Source organism: Rattus rattus, chromosome 8 (assembly GCF_011064425.1).
Source record: "Rattus rattus isolate New Zealand chromosome 8, Rrattus_CSIRO_v1, whole genome shotgun sequence".
In the NCBI taxonomy this organism is placed as follows: Eukaryota; Metazoa; Chordata; class Mammalia; order Rodentia; family Muridae; genus Rattus; species Rattus rattus.
In genome coordinates this window covers 75,740,172-75,754,575 of record NC_046161.1, presented here as the reverse complement: position 1 = coordinate 75,754,575, position 14,404 = coordinate 75,740,172, and the positions used below count along the sequence as shown (strand labels likewise).

Below are 14,404 nucleotides of genomic sequence, written 5' to 3'. Positions count from 1 at the left end.
GTTCTGTGTCCACCAAATACTGATTTGACTATTCTCCACTTCACAATGAACATAGCAAGGTAATTCAATATACAGGTGATTTCCAATACTTATATCTGAATCTATGTCAAAAAAGTGCATGCAGAAGAAGGTGAGTAATATGAAGTTGCACATAGGAATTTTACTAACTATAACAACTGTCTAAGGTCCTTTGCTACCTTAATTTTATTACACAATACTTCCCTCTTACTAAAACAACTTAAGAATTAGTAGTACAAATTTTAGGGAAGATTGTTATAAAATTATCTGTACTTATTTTGCACATTTTGGGAGTATAAGGAGAAAGATCATTTTCAGCTTTGTATTCTTTTTTGCTCAAATCGAGATATATTTGTAGACAGAAAAAAAATTGCCATTTGCACCAAGGAAATGTGAGAAAACTGGGAACTTGGATGCAGACACATACCAAGAAAACTATGGATCCGATCTTAGTTCTTCCTCACAAAATTTCAAAATAAATTAAATTGTAATACACACATAAATGTTAAAAATTGTCATCAATCGCAACTCTCCAGAATTACCATGCATTTTTAGAAAAATTTCTGACTATATCAAAGCCAGCTTGAAGAATTTACCAAGCTGCTGCTGCTCTCCCACCTTGTAACAAAATATATTTCTTGTCTTTACAAATGCTTTACAATTAAATTTTCCCTTAATTATGGTTTTACAGTGCACATATGGTCACTTATGTAAACAATATACTTACAGATGAAAAACAGGAACTTCCATATCAATATAAAACAAATTGGAAAATTTGTATGATCAAAAAATTGTGCTCTTTGCATAGTTAAAATTAATAAAATATATTTGTACATTTCATTTTAATCAAAATGTACAGTAAATTGGAAATAAAGTCATTGCCACACCTAATATTCCTATAATAAACTCTAAATTATTATGCACATTTGAGAAGTAGTTAATTCCATTTCAGAAAATCCAAGAATTTTAACTTTAGGCTTTCACTGTTGGCATATGACCAGTGATCTCATTCTAAATATAAATTCACAATGTTCACTTCCCCTACAACTCAGAGCTGTAGACATTCTATATTTTTGCACCTTTCACCTGGACACTAGAAATACAAAGCTGTTTTAGGATGGCAGGAAAAATAACCAATAAAAATATGACTGAATTTTCCTTATGTTGAATAATATTCTATTTTTTTCTAATATGGTTTCTATGTGTTAATCTTCCTTGATTCAAATCTAATAACCTTCAAGCTTTCATTCTATTAACAATTTCAAATAAAGCATGCATTGTGATTTTGATTCAGATTGAGAAAATACTTTTTGAGTTAGAAATGATGCTTGAAGAGTGGTAAGTTTATTCTTTCCATTACAAAGGGAATCCAATGTAGGATATCTAATAGTTCTTTGATGTCATGCTTTTATATGCTTTGTGTATCAACAATTCATAATACTCTCTTGTTTATTTTTATGATGTTTAAGCTTACTTCCCATTGATTTTTCTATTGAGTAACAGGCAAATAAAAATAAAAAAATTTGAAAAGAATGTTAATATAAATGATTCCGATTTCATGGTTTCTATTTATGTTTCTGATTTTTAGATTACTTTCCTTATTTGTTAATGCTACATACATTTTGATAACTTACCACTTCACTTTAACTATCACAATTTCTTGTCTCTCTTTCCTCACCATCCTACAAAACTCATTTTCTTATGCTCTTTTTCAAATTATCTAGTATTTCTTTTGAATTTTATTCTTAGAATTCTGAAAAATTTATAGGAAAATTGGTATTAAAATACATTGCTGAGCATTGTATGAAGGAATGGTAATAATGTTAGTAGTACATCAGAGTGAAAAATGTGAGATGATTGAGGAAATGAGTATAATTAATTGTTTATGTAAAATAGAAAGCATAATAATGGATAATTATAGATATGGCTTTATTATAAACTAGGGTTCAAAATATCCTAAAATAAATATTTGTGAAGTAGTATCTATAGAAACAACATTTTAGAATCCTTGTGGAAGTAGGTGCATTATGAACCCTCATCATTATAGGTTTTTATAGTGTATACAACAAAGTATTAGGTAATGTGGCCATTGATTTCACCACCTCTACTCATATTCTTCAGGAACACAGAATATAGAAATCAAACATTTGCATCAGGATTTATTCTTCTGGGACTGACAGATGATCCAGAACTGCAGCTCATTCTTTTTGGAATCTTCCTCTTCATGTACCTGGTCACAGTGCTAGGAAACCTCATCATTATCTTGGCTGTAATCCTTGACTCCCACCTCCATACTCCAATGTACTTCTTTCTCTCTAACTTATCCTTTACTGACATCTGCTTCATCACCAGTACTGTCCCAAAGATGCTAGTGAACATCCAGAGACAGAACAATGCCATCAGTTACACAGATTGCCTTACACAGATGTACTTTGTTGTTTTTCTTGGTGGAATGGAAAACTTTCTTCTCGCGGCAATGGCTTATGATCGCTATGTGGCAATCTGCCATCCACTTAGATACACAGTCATGATGAATCCTAGCATCTGTATTGTACTAACTTTGCTCTCCATACTCAGTAGCATGATAGATGCCCTGCTACATAGTCTGTTGGTGTTGCGACTATCCTTCTGCACATATTTTGAAATTCCCCACTTCTTCTGTGAACTTGCTCATGTAATCAAGCTGTCATGTTCTGACACACTTATCAATAACATAGTCATATACATGGCAACTTTCATATTTGGTGGACTTCCATTTTGGGGCATTATTTTATCTTATGTTAAAATTGTCTCTTCAGTTTTGAAACAGCCTTCAAAAAGACACAGTTACAAGGCCCTTTCCACCTGTGGGTCTCACTTGTCAGTTGTTTCTCTGTTTTATGGTTCAGTGATTGGGGTCTATATCAGCTTTGCAGTGACTGACTCAACTAGAAAGACTGCAGTGGCTTCAGTACTGTATACTGTGGTTCCTCAGATGCTGAACCCCTTTGTGTATAGTCTAAGGAACAAAGATATGAAAGAAGCTATGAGGAAATTAAGTGTTGGTATTGTGTAACAATACAGGTAAACAAAGCTATAGTCACCATTGAAAACTCACTTCTTTCTTCACACATGATTTGTCTTAATGGAATTATATTGATTGTTCTACTGTTAGGTTAAGAAATGCCAAAATTTGTAAATTCCCAGAAATATTACTAATAAATAATGTCCTTATTAGGTAACAACCTTTAAAATTGATATATTTAGATAATATTAGTAAATTTTAAAGAGACTCATTGTTTTCAAAACAATATATGGATGTATCTTCTATTGTATGATAACAATATTATAAAAATAATATATTAACAAGCAAAGGTTCACTTTATTTCAAATATTATGGAGGTAACATATGTCCTAGACTAGAAGCTATGTCTTCTATTGCTCTTTTAAAGAGCATTCTCTTCCTTGGACTGATACCGCGAAAGTAGACATAAAATTGAGGGAGGTAACATCATATGGCAGGACTTAGAGTCATGTAAACAGGATATGTGATTCACTTCCTACTTGAGAACAAATCTACCTTAAGGTCTAGACGCTAGTTAATAAATGTAATCCTCTATTGCATTATTTGGGAAGTGGGTGAGTCCTAGAAAAGCTTAAACAGTTACACACAAACATACTCATACACACACATATACACACACATATATAATTCATAGATATATGTTTGTATAGTTGTATAAAGATGCATATATAAAAGAATGTATACATGTGACAAAATAAAATGAATCTGTGAATTTCAGAGTTTTATTATATGAAAGGAGTTGTAGGGATAGATACTTAAATATAGAACTCATGAATAAAGTTATATATATGTATATATATATAATTGAAATTGAAAAAGAAAAAGAAAAGTGAAAAACATGTACTACCTTATGTTCTTAGAGTTAAAACACATGGTGAACTATTGCTGCACATAGAATATCCTGGTATGATTGATATACCTGATATCACTCTATGAAAGAAAGCAAACTTTTGCTCTACAAAAATGTGTAAGTGAAAGTTCTTTATTTATCTTTTACCCGTGTGTGTGTGTGTCTGTGTGTGTGTGTATGTTTGTGTATGTGTATGTGCAAATGTAAATGTAAGTATGTATACATAGTCATAGACTTAGAAGTATACATAGATATAACATATATGTTAATAAATATTACATTCAAGTTAGAGAAGAAAAAACAATGGAAGCAAAGGGTTCCAAGAGAAGAGACTGAAGGAATAGTCATTTGGTGGTAATATATATATTCACCACCAAAAATAAACAATATTGATGAAGTCAGGAAGTACATGCTGACAGGAGCCTGATATAGCTGTCTCCTGAGAGGCTCTACTAGAGTGTGACAAATTCAGAATAGAATGCTAGCAGCAAACCATTTAACTGAGAACAGGTTCCTCTTTGGAAGAGTTAGAGGAAGGATTGAAGGAGCTGAAAGAGCTTGCAACCCCAGAAGAACAAACATATCAACCAACCTAAGCTCACAGGGACTAAACCACTACCCAAACTGTACACATGGAAACACCCATGGCTCTGGCTGCATATGTAGCACAGGACTGCCTTGTTGGGCAACAGTGGGAGGAGAAGCCCCTGGTCCTGCCAAAGGTGACTCCCCAGTATAGAGGAACGTCGGGTGTAGAAGCTCGAAGGGTGTGTTAGGGAGTGGGAACACCCTTATTGAAAAAGGTGAGGGGGTGGTTTAGAGGGCTTATGTATGTGAATCTGTTAAAGGGAATAACGTTTGAAATGTAAATAAAAATTATCCAAAAAAAAAAAAAAAAGACTGGGAGGGGGAATTAAAAGATACATCTAGGAGAATCACCATCCCTCACCTCAAAGTACACTGTAGAGCAATAGTGATTAAAACTCCATAATATTGGTACAGAAATAGAATTGAAGATCCAGAAGTAAAATCACAGAATTATGAACAATTTGATAATTGAGAGAAGTCAAATTATACTATGGAAAAAAAGCATCTTCAATAAATGGTGCTCATCTAACTGGCACTCTGTATGTAGACAAAAAAAAATAGATCTATATTTGTTACCTTGCACAAAGCTTAAGTCCATGTGGATCAAGGACCTCAACATAAAATCAGATACACTGAGTATAATAGAAGAGAATATAGCAAAGAGCCTTGAACTCATTGGCATGGTAGTACAGGTGTGTGTGTGTGTGTGTGTGTGTGTGTGTGTGTGTGTGTGTGTTTGTGTGTGTGTGTGTTATTTCCTAAACAGAATTCCAATTGCTTATGCTATAAAATCAAGAATTGATAAATGGGACCTCATTAAATTATAAAGATTCTATAATCCAAATAACATAGTAAATAGGACAAATTGGCAACCTATAGATTAGGAAAAAAGGCTTCACTAACCCCAGCTCCTATAGAGGGATAATATCTAAAATAAATAAAGAACCCATGAAGCTAAACACCAAGAAACAAAACAACACAATCAGAAATTGGGGAGAGAAATAAGTGGAGAATTCACAACAGACTAATCTCTAACGGCTGAGAAGTACTTAAAGAAATGTTTAAAATCCTAGTAATCACGGAAATGCAAATCAAAATGACCCTGAGATTTCACTTTATACCAATGATAATGGCTAAGATAAAAAAAAAAAAATCAGGCGATCACAAGTGTTGTCGAGAATGTGGAGGAGGAGCAATACTCCTCCATTGTTGGTATGATCGTAAACTAGTAAAACCACTCTGCAAATCTATCTGGACTTTTTTCAGAAAATTGGAAATAAATCTACCTGAAGACCAAGCTATACTACTCTAGGCTATAAAATCAGAAGATTCCACACCATGTCTTATTTTGATAACAAGAAACTGGAAAGAACCCAGATGTTGAAGAATGGATACAGAAAATGTAGCTCATCTACACAATGGAATACTATTCATCTATTAAGAGCATGGTCAGTAATTGGGAGGTAAAATAAAAAATGAAGCCCTGAGGGCCAGTCTAAAGAATGGAAACAGGTAAACTTGGGAGGTAGGAGGTGTGGGAACCCTCTAGAATGTACCAGAGACCTGGGAGATCTGAGACTACCAGGACTCAGAGTGAGTGACCATAGATGAAATGTCCAATAGTGGGGAGACAGAACTTGTACACCTCTAGGAGAAAGACAGGGCATCCAGTTGAGAAATGGTGTTGGCATCTGATTGTCAAAAACTCTGTTCCAGAATTGCTCCTGTGTAAAAGAAATGCAGGAACAAAAAATAAGAAAAGGATAAATGAAAGCATGTCTAGTAACAGTCCCAAACTGGTAACCACCATCAGTCTCTAAGGCCTGACACTATTATTGATCCTATTGTGTGATAAAGCCTAGCTTGGTGCCTTCCAAGAGGCCCAAAATGCAGCTGAAGGAGCTTTTACACCCAACCAATGGACAGAAGACAGGAACCTCTGAAGTTGACTTAAGGAAATGTTGGAAGAAGCTGAGAAGTAGAGCAATCCTTTCAGAAGACTAGCAGTATCCAATAACTTGAACTCCCAAGATCTCTCAGAAAATGCATGAAGAGATGGTTTAATATATGGAAATCCATCAATGTAATCCACTATATAAACAAACTCAAAGATAAAAACCACATGATCATTTCATTATATGCTGGGAAAGCATTTGACAAAATTCAACCCCTTCACGATAAAAGTCCTGGAAAGAACAGTAATTCAAGGCCCATAAATAAACATAGTAAACATAAGCCATATACAGCAAACGAGTAGCTAACATTAAAATAAATGGAAAGAAACATGAAGCAATCCCACTAAAATTAGGGACTAGACAAGGCTGTCCACTCTCTCCCTACTTTTTCAATATAGTTCTCAAAGTCCTAATCAGAGCAATCAGACAACAAAATGAGGTCAAGGGGATACAAATTGGAAAGGAAGAAGTTAAAAATATCACTATTTGCAAATGAGAGTATACTTAAGTGACCCCAAAAGTTCCACCAGAGAACTACTAAGACTGATAAACAACTTCAGCAAAGTGGCTTGCTGTAAAATTAATTCAAACAAGTCAGTAGTCTTCCTCTACACAAAAGATAAATAGACTGAGAAATTAGGGAAATGACACCCTTCATAGTAGTTCCTAATAATATAAGATACGTCGGTCAGATTTTAACCAAGCAAGTAAAAGATCTGTATGAGAACTTCAAGTCTCTGAAGAAAGAAAGTGAAGATCTTAGAAGATGGAAAGATTTCCCATGCTCATGGACTGGCAGGATTAATATAGTAAAAATAGCCATTTTATCAAAAGAGTTCTACAGATTCAATGCAATCCCCATCATAATTCCAATTCAATTCTTCATAGATTTAGACAGAACAACTTGCAAATTCATTTGGAATAAAAAAACCTAGGATAGCTAAAACTATTCTCAACAATAAAAGGACTTCCAGGGGTAATCACCATTCCAGACTTCAAGCATATTACAGAGCAATATAGATAAAAACTGTATGGGTTTAGTACAGAGACTGGCAGATAGACCAGTGGAATAGAGTTGAAGACCCAGAAATGAACCCATACACCTACAATCACTTGACTTTTAACAAAGGAGCCAAAACCATCCAATGGAAAAAAGATAGCATTTTCAGCAAATGGTGCCAGTTCAACTGGAGGTCAACATGTAGAATGCAAATCGATCCATTCTTATCGCCCTATACAAAGTTTAAGTACAGTGGATCAAAGACCTCCACATCAAACCAGATACATTCAAATGAATAGAAGAAAGAGTGGGGAAAATTTCCTGAACAAAACACCAATGGCTTATGCTCTAAGATCAAGAATTGACAAATGGTATCTCATAGAACTGCAAAGCTTCTGTAAGGCAAAGGACACTGTTGTTATTACAAAATGGCAACCAACAGATTGGGAAAAGATCTCTACCAAACCTACAAATGATAGAGGGCTAATATCCAAAATATACAAAGAACTCACAAAGTTAGACTGCAGAGAGACAAATAACCCTATTAAAAATGGGGGCACCAGTGGAAGGGGTAACCCTTGGTCCGGCAAAGACTGGAACCCCAGTGTATAGGATTGTTGTGGGGGAGTAGTAGTTGGGGTAGATGGGGAGTGGAACACCCATATAGAAGAGGAGGTGAAGGAGTTAGGAGGATGATGGCCTGGAAACCATGAAAGGGAATAACATTTGAATTCAGAGCTGAGGAATATCAAATGGCTGAGAAGCCCCTAAAGAAATGTTCAACATCTTTAGTCATAAGGGAAATGCAAATCAAAACCAATCTGAGATTCCACGACACACCAGTCAGAATGTATTAGGTAAAAAACTCAAGCAATACCAGATTCTGGTGAGGATGTGGATAAATAGAAATACTCCTCCATTTTTGGTAGGATTGAAGACTGGTACAACCATTCTGGAAATCAGTCTGGACGTTCCTCAGAAAAGTGGACATTGTGCTACCTGAGGACCGAGCTGAACCTCTCTTGGGAATATACCCAAAAGATGCTTCAATATACACCGAAGACACATGCTCCACTATATTCATAGCAGCCTTATTTATAATAGACAGAAGTTGGAAAGAACCCAGGTAATTTTCAACAGAGGAGTGGATACAGCAAATGTGGTACATTTACACAATGGTGTACTATTTAGCGATCAAAAACAATGACTTCACAATATTCATAGGCAAATGGATGGAACTAGAAAATATCCTCCTGAGTGGCGAAACCCAATCACAGAAAAGCACATATGGTATGCACTGATTGATAAGTGGATATTAGCCCAAATGCTTGAATTACCCAAGATGAACAGACCACATGAAACTCAAGAAGGATGACCAAAATGCAGATGCTTCACGTCTTCTTTAAAAGGGGAATAAAAATACCCATAGGAGGGGATAGGGAGGCAAAGTTTAGAACAGAGACTGAATGAACGGTCATTCAGAGCCTGTCCCACATAGTGCCTACATTATATATGCACACACACACAAACACACACACACACACACACACACAGCGCCACCAAACTAGATAAGATGGATGAAGCTAAGAAGTGCAAGCTGACAGGAACTGGATGTAGATCTCTCCTGAGAGACACAGCCAGAATATATCAAATACAGAGGCAAATGGCGACATTAAAACGCTGAACTCAGAACGGGACCACTGTTGAATGAATCAGAGAAACGACTGAAAGAGCTGAACGGTCTTGAGACCCCATACGAACAACAATGCCAATCAACCAGAGCTTCCAGGGACTAAGCTACTACCCAAAGACAATGCATGGACTGACCCTGGGCTCCAAATTCATAGGTAGCAATGAATTGCCTCTTAGGGGCACCAGTGGAAGGGGAAGCCCTTGGTCCTGCCAATGCTGGACCCCCAGTGTACGGGATTGTTGGGGGGTTGGTAATGGTGGGTGGATTGGGAGGGGAAACACCCATATAGAAGGGGAGAAGAATGATGGCCTGGAAACCAGGGAAGGGACTAGCATTTGAAATGTAAATAAGAAATACCAAATTTAATAAAAATGGAAGAAAAACATGCACCACAAACCAGGCAGAAAACACTAGCTGATATGAGGTTCTCATCATATATATTGCAGAGGACTGACTCTTCTTGCTTAGTGAGAGAAAGACATCACCCTGGAGAGAATTGAGGCCCCAGGGAATGGGGAGATCTGGTGGGTTGTGGGAGGAGGTGAGGATATCCTGCTGGAAATGGCTGAGGAGGAATGCGATGAGGAACCATTGGATCATGACTGGGTCTTGAGTTTAAAAAATTAGTAGTAATATATTTTTTAAACTGACTATAGTTATATGTATATATTTTTACAAATGTTTTACAATATATTTTACAAATGTTTAGTGTCATTTTATTATATAATATCCTGCTTATATCTAGGATGGTTATATTTCCTCCTATTGTTGATAGAAAAGCAATAAACATGGATATGTCACTTTTTCTGACAAGGATATAGACTTGTAGCTGTAGTATAAGTTGATGCTCAGGATGGAGGAAAATTTATTTTATTTCATTTTGTATTTAAGGGTGTTTTGTCTTCATGTCAAACCTTACATTTAGTAAAATCAAATTTAAGATAAGAATTCTAGTATGCCTAGGTTACAACATATGAGAAATTGGATATGAAAGAAGTAGCGATTGATGTACAGTTCATTAGAATAGATAGTAATTTCACAAAATATTTAGGAGTTGATTCAGATTCATTACAATGTATAGTGGTAAGGTAGATTGAACTGAAACTCTTGGCTTAATAGGAGCTCTATTTTTAGAAAAGACTGAATGTCCTTGATTGTTGGCATGCAGATCTCATTTTTAAAGGACTAAAAAATTCAGAAGGGTACAAAAGAAGCAAAGAGAAAGAAGCACCACCAACACCATTATTACCACTACTACCACCACCACGACAATAACCAGCATCACAGAAGCAAAATTAAATTGAAGGTGAAGAAAAGTGAGACTTTAATCTGTATATTAAATAAGGAATTTAAGGGTAGGTATCTTTGTATCATTTCTTAATAGCGAGGAAATCTATTTATTAAACTTTGGTCTGCCATTCCATTGTGTACATCTTTGTCATTTTGAGAAATGTTCTATTTCTAATAAATTCAGATATTTTATCTTGAAGACATTTGAACTTTTCAAATGTCACCTCTGTTTCAATTTTGATGATATGTTTTATTTCCTTATTCATATGGTGTGTTACATTTGCTGATTAGTACATGATGCATAAACACCAAGTCTCTGGAAGAAATCATAATTGATCACTATGCAGAATTGTTTCATTTGTATTTATGCTTTCAAATTTTTATTTATACATGTAATTTATCTTAATAATAGATACTTCTTAAACTTTTTCTGTTTCCTAGGGCATATCATCACACATCAACATTAATTTATATCTTCTTTTAAAATGCTTAATTATGCATATTTTTCATTAAAATAAAAAGAAAAATGTTAATATATTCCTCAATCCTTGTATTTTGGTAAAAACATAAAAATACCAAAATACATAAACACTAAAAGTTTCACAGTTAAGTACAGTATGAAACATCATCTCTACATATAAAAATATAGATGCAACTAAATTTTATTTTATATACATATATATATGTATATATGTATATATATATATATATATATAATAGAGAGAGAGAGGAAGAAACAGAGACAAAGATTTCTTTTTTACATCTCTTTCAACATTTCTTGAAAATGAATTGGGTTAAAATTAATTATTATGTCATTCATTAAAAAGTATTATTGTCTTTAAGATTTAAGAAAGATTAAAAAATTGAGACAATAGTGAAAATTAGATAATAGATATTTTAATTATGGTCTTGTCTGTGTTTAAAACTGAATATAAAATATGTAGGCTTTCTTTCTAAAATTTAATATTCACAAATGGATATTCAGTGAAATCTAGTAGTGCAGATCTTGAAAATATAAATAATTATAATGTGAAGATATAATAAAGAAACGTGAGTATGGTAATTTTACCATCAGAGGTCTGATAATCAATGATGGCATAGTCTTACTTCTGAGTACACATTTAATGTATCATTGCCCTTTTGAGGTTAGAGTAATAGTGAAAAAAATGAGGATAATGACATGCTTTGGATATTGATCCCATAGGATACATGAATTATAAGAGTTAGACTATGACCACCTCATTAATTTTGTCGTTATAAGAATGCACAGGAACATAGTGTATAAAAGTGCCTCATTTCCTCAGGAGGTTGTTGAATCAAGTGATAGGTCTATGTGCTGGGAGCAAACTCTGAGAAACACCCAAGTATGACTATCAATTTTGCGGTTAGTGAAGATAGCCAGGGACATCACTTTCTCAGTCAATTATTCGGTGATGATAATGGGTGTTTTCATACAGTTATATTATGAAAAAAGTGAAGAAAGAGCACATATAAAATTACTTCTCTGTTTAACTGACAATCTCTTAAAAATTCTCAAAATAAGTTTGTTATGACACATACTTAACTTTCATTAATATAGGCTTATAATTTTCACCAGAGTAGGACACCATTTGTGCTGGGAAGAAATCTACCTTTCTTCGATTTTTTAATACTTTAAAATTATTCTGAAGTGTTTTTTTCCAAAATAAATAATTGTTAGTAAAGAGATTTTTGAGGTGCACATTTGTTTAATAGGTTTTCCACAAAAGTATTTCTATAGCTTATGTGGCTAAAGAATTGAATATTTCAACCCTTACTGTTATAGTTACAAGTAGGTAGAAGATCAAATGTTGTAGTTTCTTTTTTATTTAGAGATGTGTTCTAGCATGACTCTCTCTCCTCTCTCTCTCTCTCTCTCTCTCTCTCTCTCTCTCTCTCTCTCTGTGTGTGTGTGTGTGTGTGTGTGTATGTGTCTGTACATCTGTATGACTAATGATTTTCTGATCACAAGGAAATTAGTCCAAAACTTCATATAAATGCACATTCTTAATTAATTCCTTTTCCCAGAAACTCTTTCAAGTGCGGTGACATTTTGAGGATTAGAAGGCTATCGATTGACCATATGGATTCTAAAAAGAACAGCAGTTCATGACAGTGAGTAACTTCTGTTGTCCTTTCTTGTTTTAAACAAAACTTTCCATAAAATGTTTATAATACCAATTGGAAATACTTCGAATATCCTGTGGGAAAATGGAGGCTTTCAGAAGGTCTTACATTTCTGATTAAGCCTTCCTTTTTCATTACTAAAAGTATCACTCTTTGACCAGGAGTATCATTGATAGTGTAACTCAAAATAACAGTGGCAGTATGTTGGGTATCTCCTTAGCAGTCTTGAATTTAACTAGGATACTAGGATAGACTGTTGTATGATAACAAGCCACTTGGAAAGCTATAATCCAAACCTAAAGGATCCCGTTGAAAAAAAAATAGGTTTAGTGCTATATCTCTAGCCCTGTGTAGGATATTTTTTTTAATCACTGAAAGATAATTAGAATTACATTTGTTGGAGGCTTTTCCTGAAACAATAAATTCAAATCTTCTTCTCCCTTAAGAGGCAATCCAATTGGACTACCTGTACAAGAAATGGCACTGCAAAGTTGTGAGTGCAGAAAACAATCAAAGTAAAATATTATGAATCCTACAAAAATAGATTGACATCATGGTAAATCATTATTTTCAACTCTTATCCCTTGAGAATTCCTTATACATTTTTGTTATAAATTCTTATTTTACACATAGGAACTAATTTAGCTGAAATGAAAAGCTGAAAAAAGAAAAATGAAAAATTCTGGTAACAAATAAATGGAAACTTATTTATTTTTACATTTATCAATGTTGACACTAGTATGTGTCATGTATTATTAAACGAAGGGATAAAATACCAAACATTTATTTATTTTCTCACTAGGCTTCACGTTTATTTTTTGTCCCACCATCCAAAAATCCTACCAACTTGATATGATAGCTTCTATAATACTTTGCTTGAATTGTTAGTAGGTATTGTTAGTAGTCATCACAATTTAGGAAATGTAATTATATTCTGCCTTTGTAGGAGAATATGATATTACTTAACCTTAATGAAAGCTATCTAAATATATCATTATCAAGGAGATAAAAGTATTAAATATTGTAATTCTGGTATACAGAGTAAGTTTCTGGTGATATAAAATGCTTAATGCAACAGATTTTACAATTATTTAAAAGAAATACAATTAAGCATGAGAAGTTTGAGCTGGAGAGATGGCTCAGTGGTTAAGAGCACCGACTGCTCTTTCAGAGGTCATGAGTTCAAATTCCATCAACTGGGGTGTGTGAGGACAGTTACAATGTACTTGAATATGAATAAATAATTCTTTAAAAAATGGACCTTTACTTTTTTTAGAAAAGGATGAAGTTTGTATAAAAGGTTTATAAAATGGCAGTAGGGGATTTCCTGAGTAAGGAGGAAAATTAAGGTTACTACAAGTTGATGACAAGTGGTACTTCAAACTTGACTATATTATTTTTTGAGATAAGCTATCTTATAAAAGAAAATTGAAAATATGGAATTTTTGATATTAATTTTCATGTAGACAATTTTGTAATTTTTATTATAAGTAATATTCAAATATGAAAAATATTAGCTTTTACATGTTTAAAAATTCTTTAAAATTTCTTATCATGTAGGTTTTTTATAGAATATAATTCCTGGGTGAAAAATTTATGATCTATACTTAAAATATGTTTAATAAAATATTTAAATAACTTTTATATTTATACATCCTGTCACATATGCAGACTAACTAAATATTGGAGTGAGTAGATAGTGCATATTTTGCTACCTACATAAAGAAGATTCTCAGAGATAGTGTAGTGGAATTATTGTAGGTCATGCCTAAAAAATAACTTCTTTTTATTTCCTGCTTCC

The 14,404-nt window shown here is 33.7% G+C and overlaps 1 protein-coding gene across 1 annotated transcript; it reads left to right on the top strand.

Annotated features, from left to right (window-relative positions):
• The first annotated feature begins 2,098 nt into the window (after positions 1–2,098).
• On the top strand, positions 2,099–3,073 carry LOC116907115 (olfactory receptor 7G2-like). The gene has a single exon (XM_032910089.1). It carries the CDS (start codon positions 2,099–2,101, stop codon positions 3,071–3,073), a length of 975 nt encoding a protein of 324 aa, XP_032765980.1.
• Positions 3,074–14,404: the final 11,331 nt, after the last annotated feature.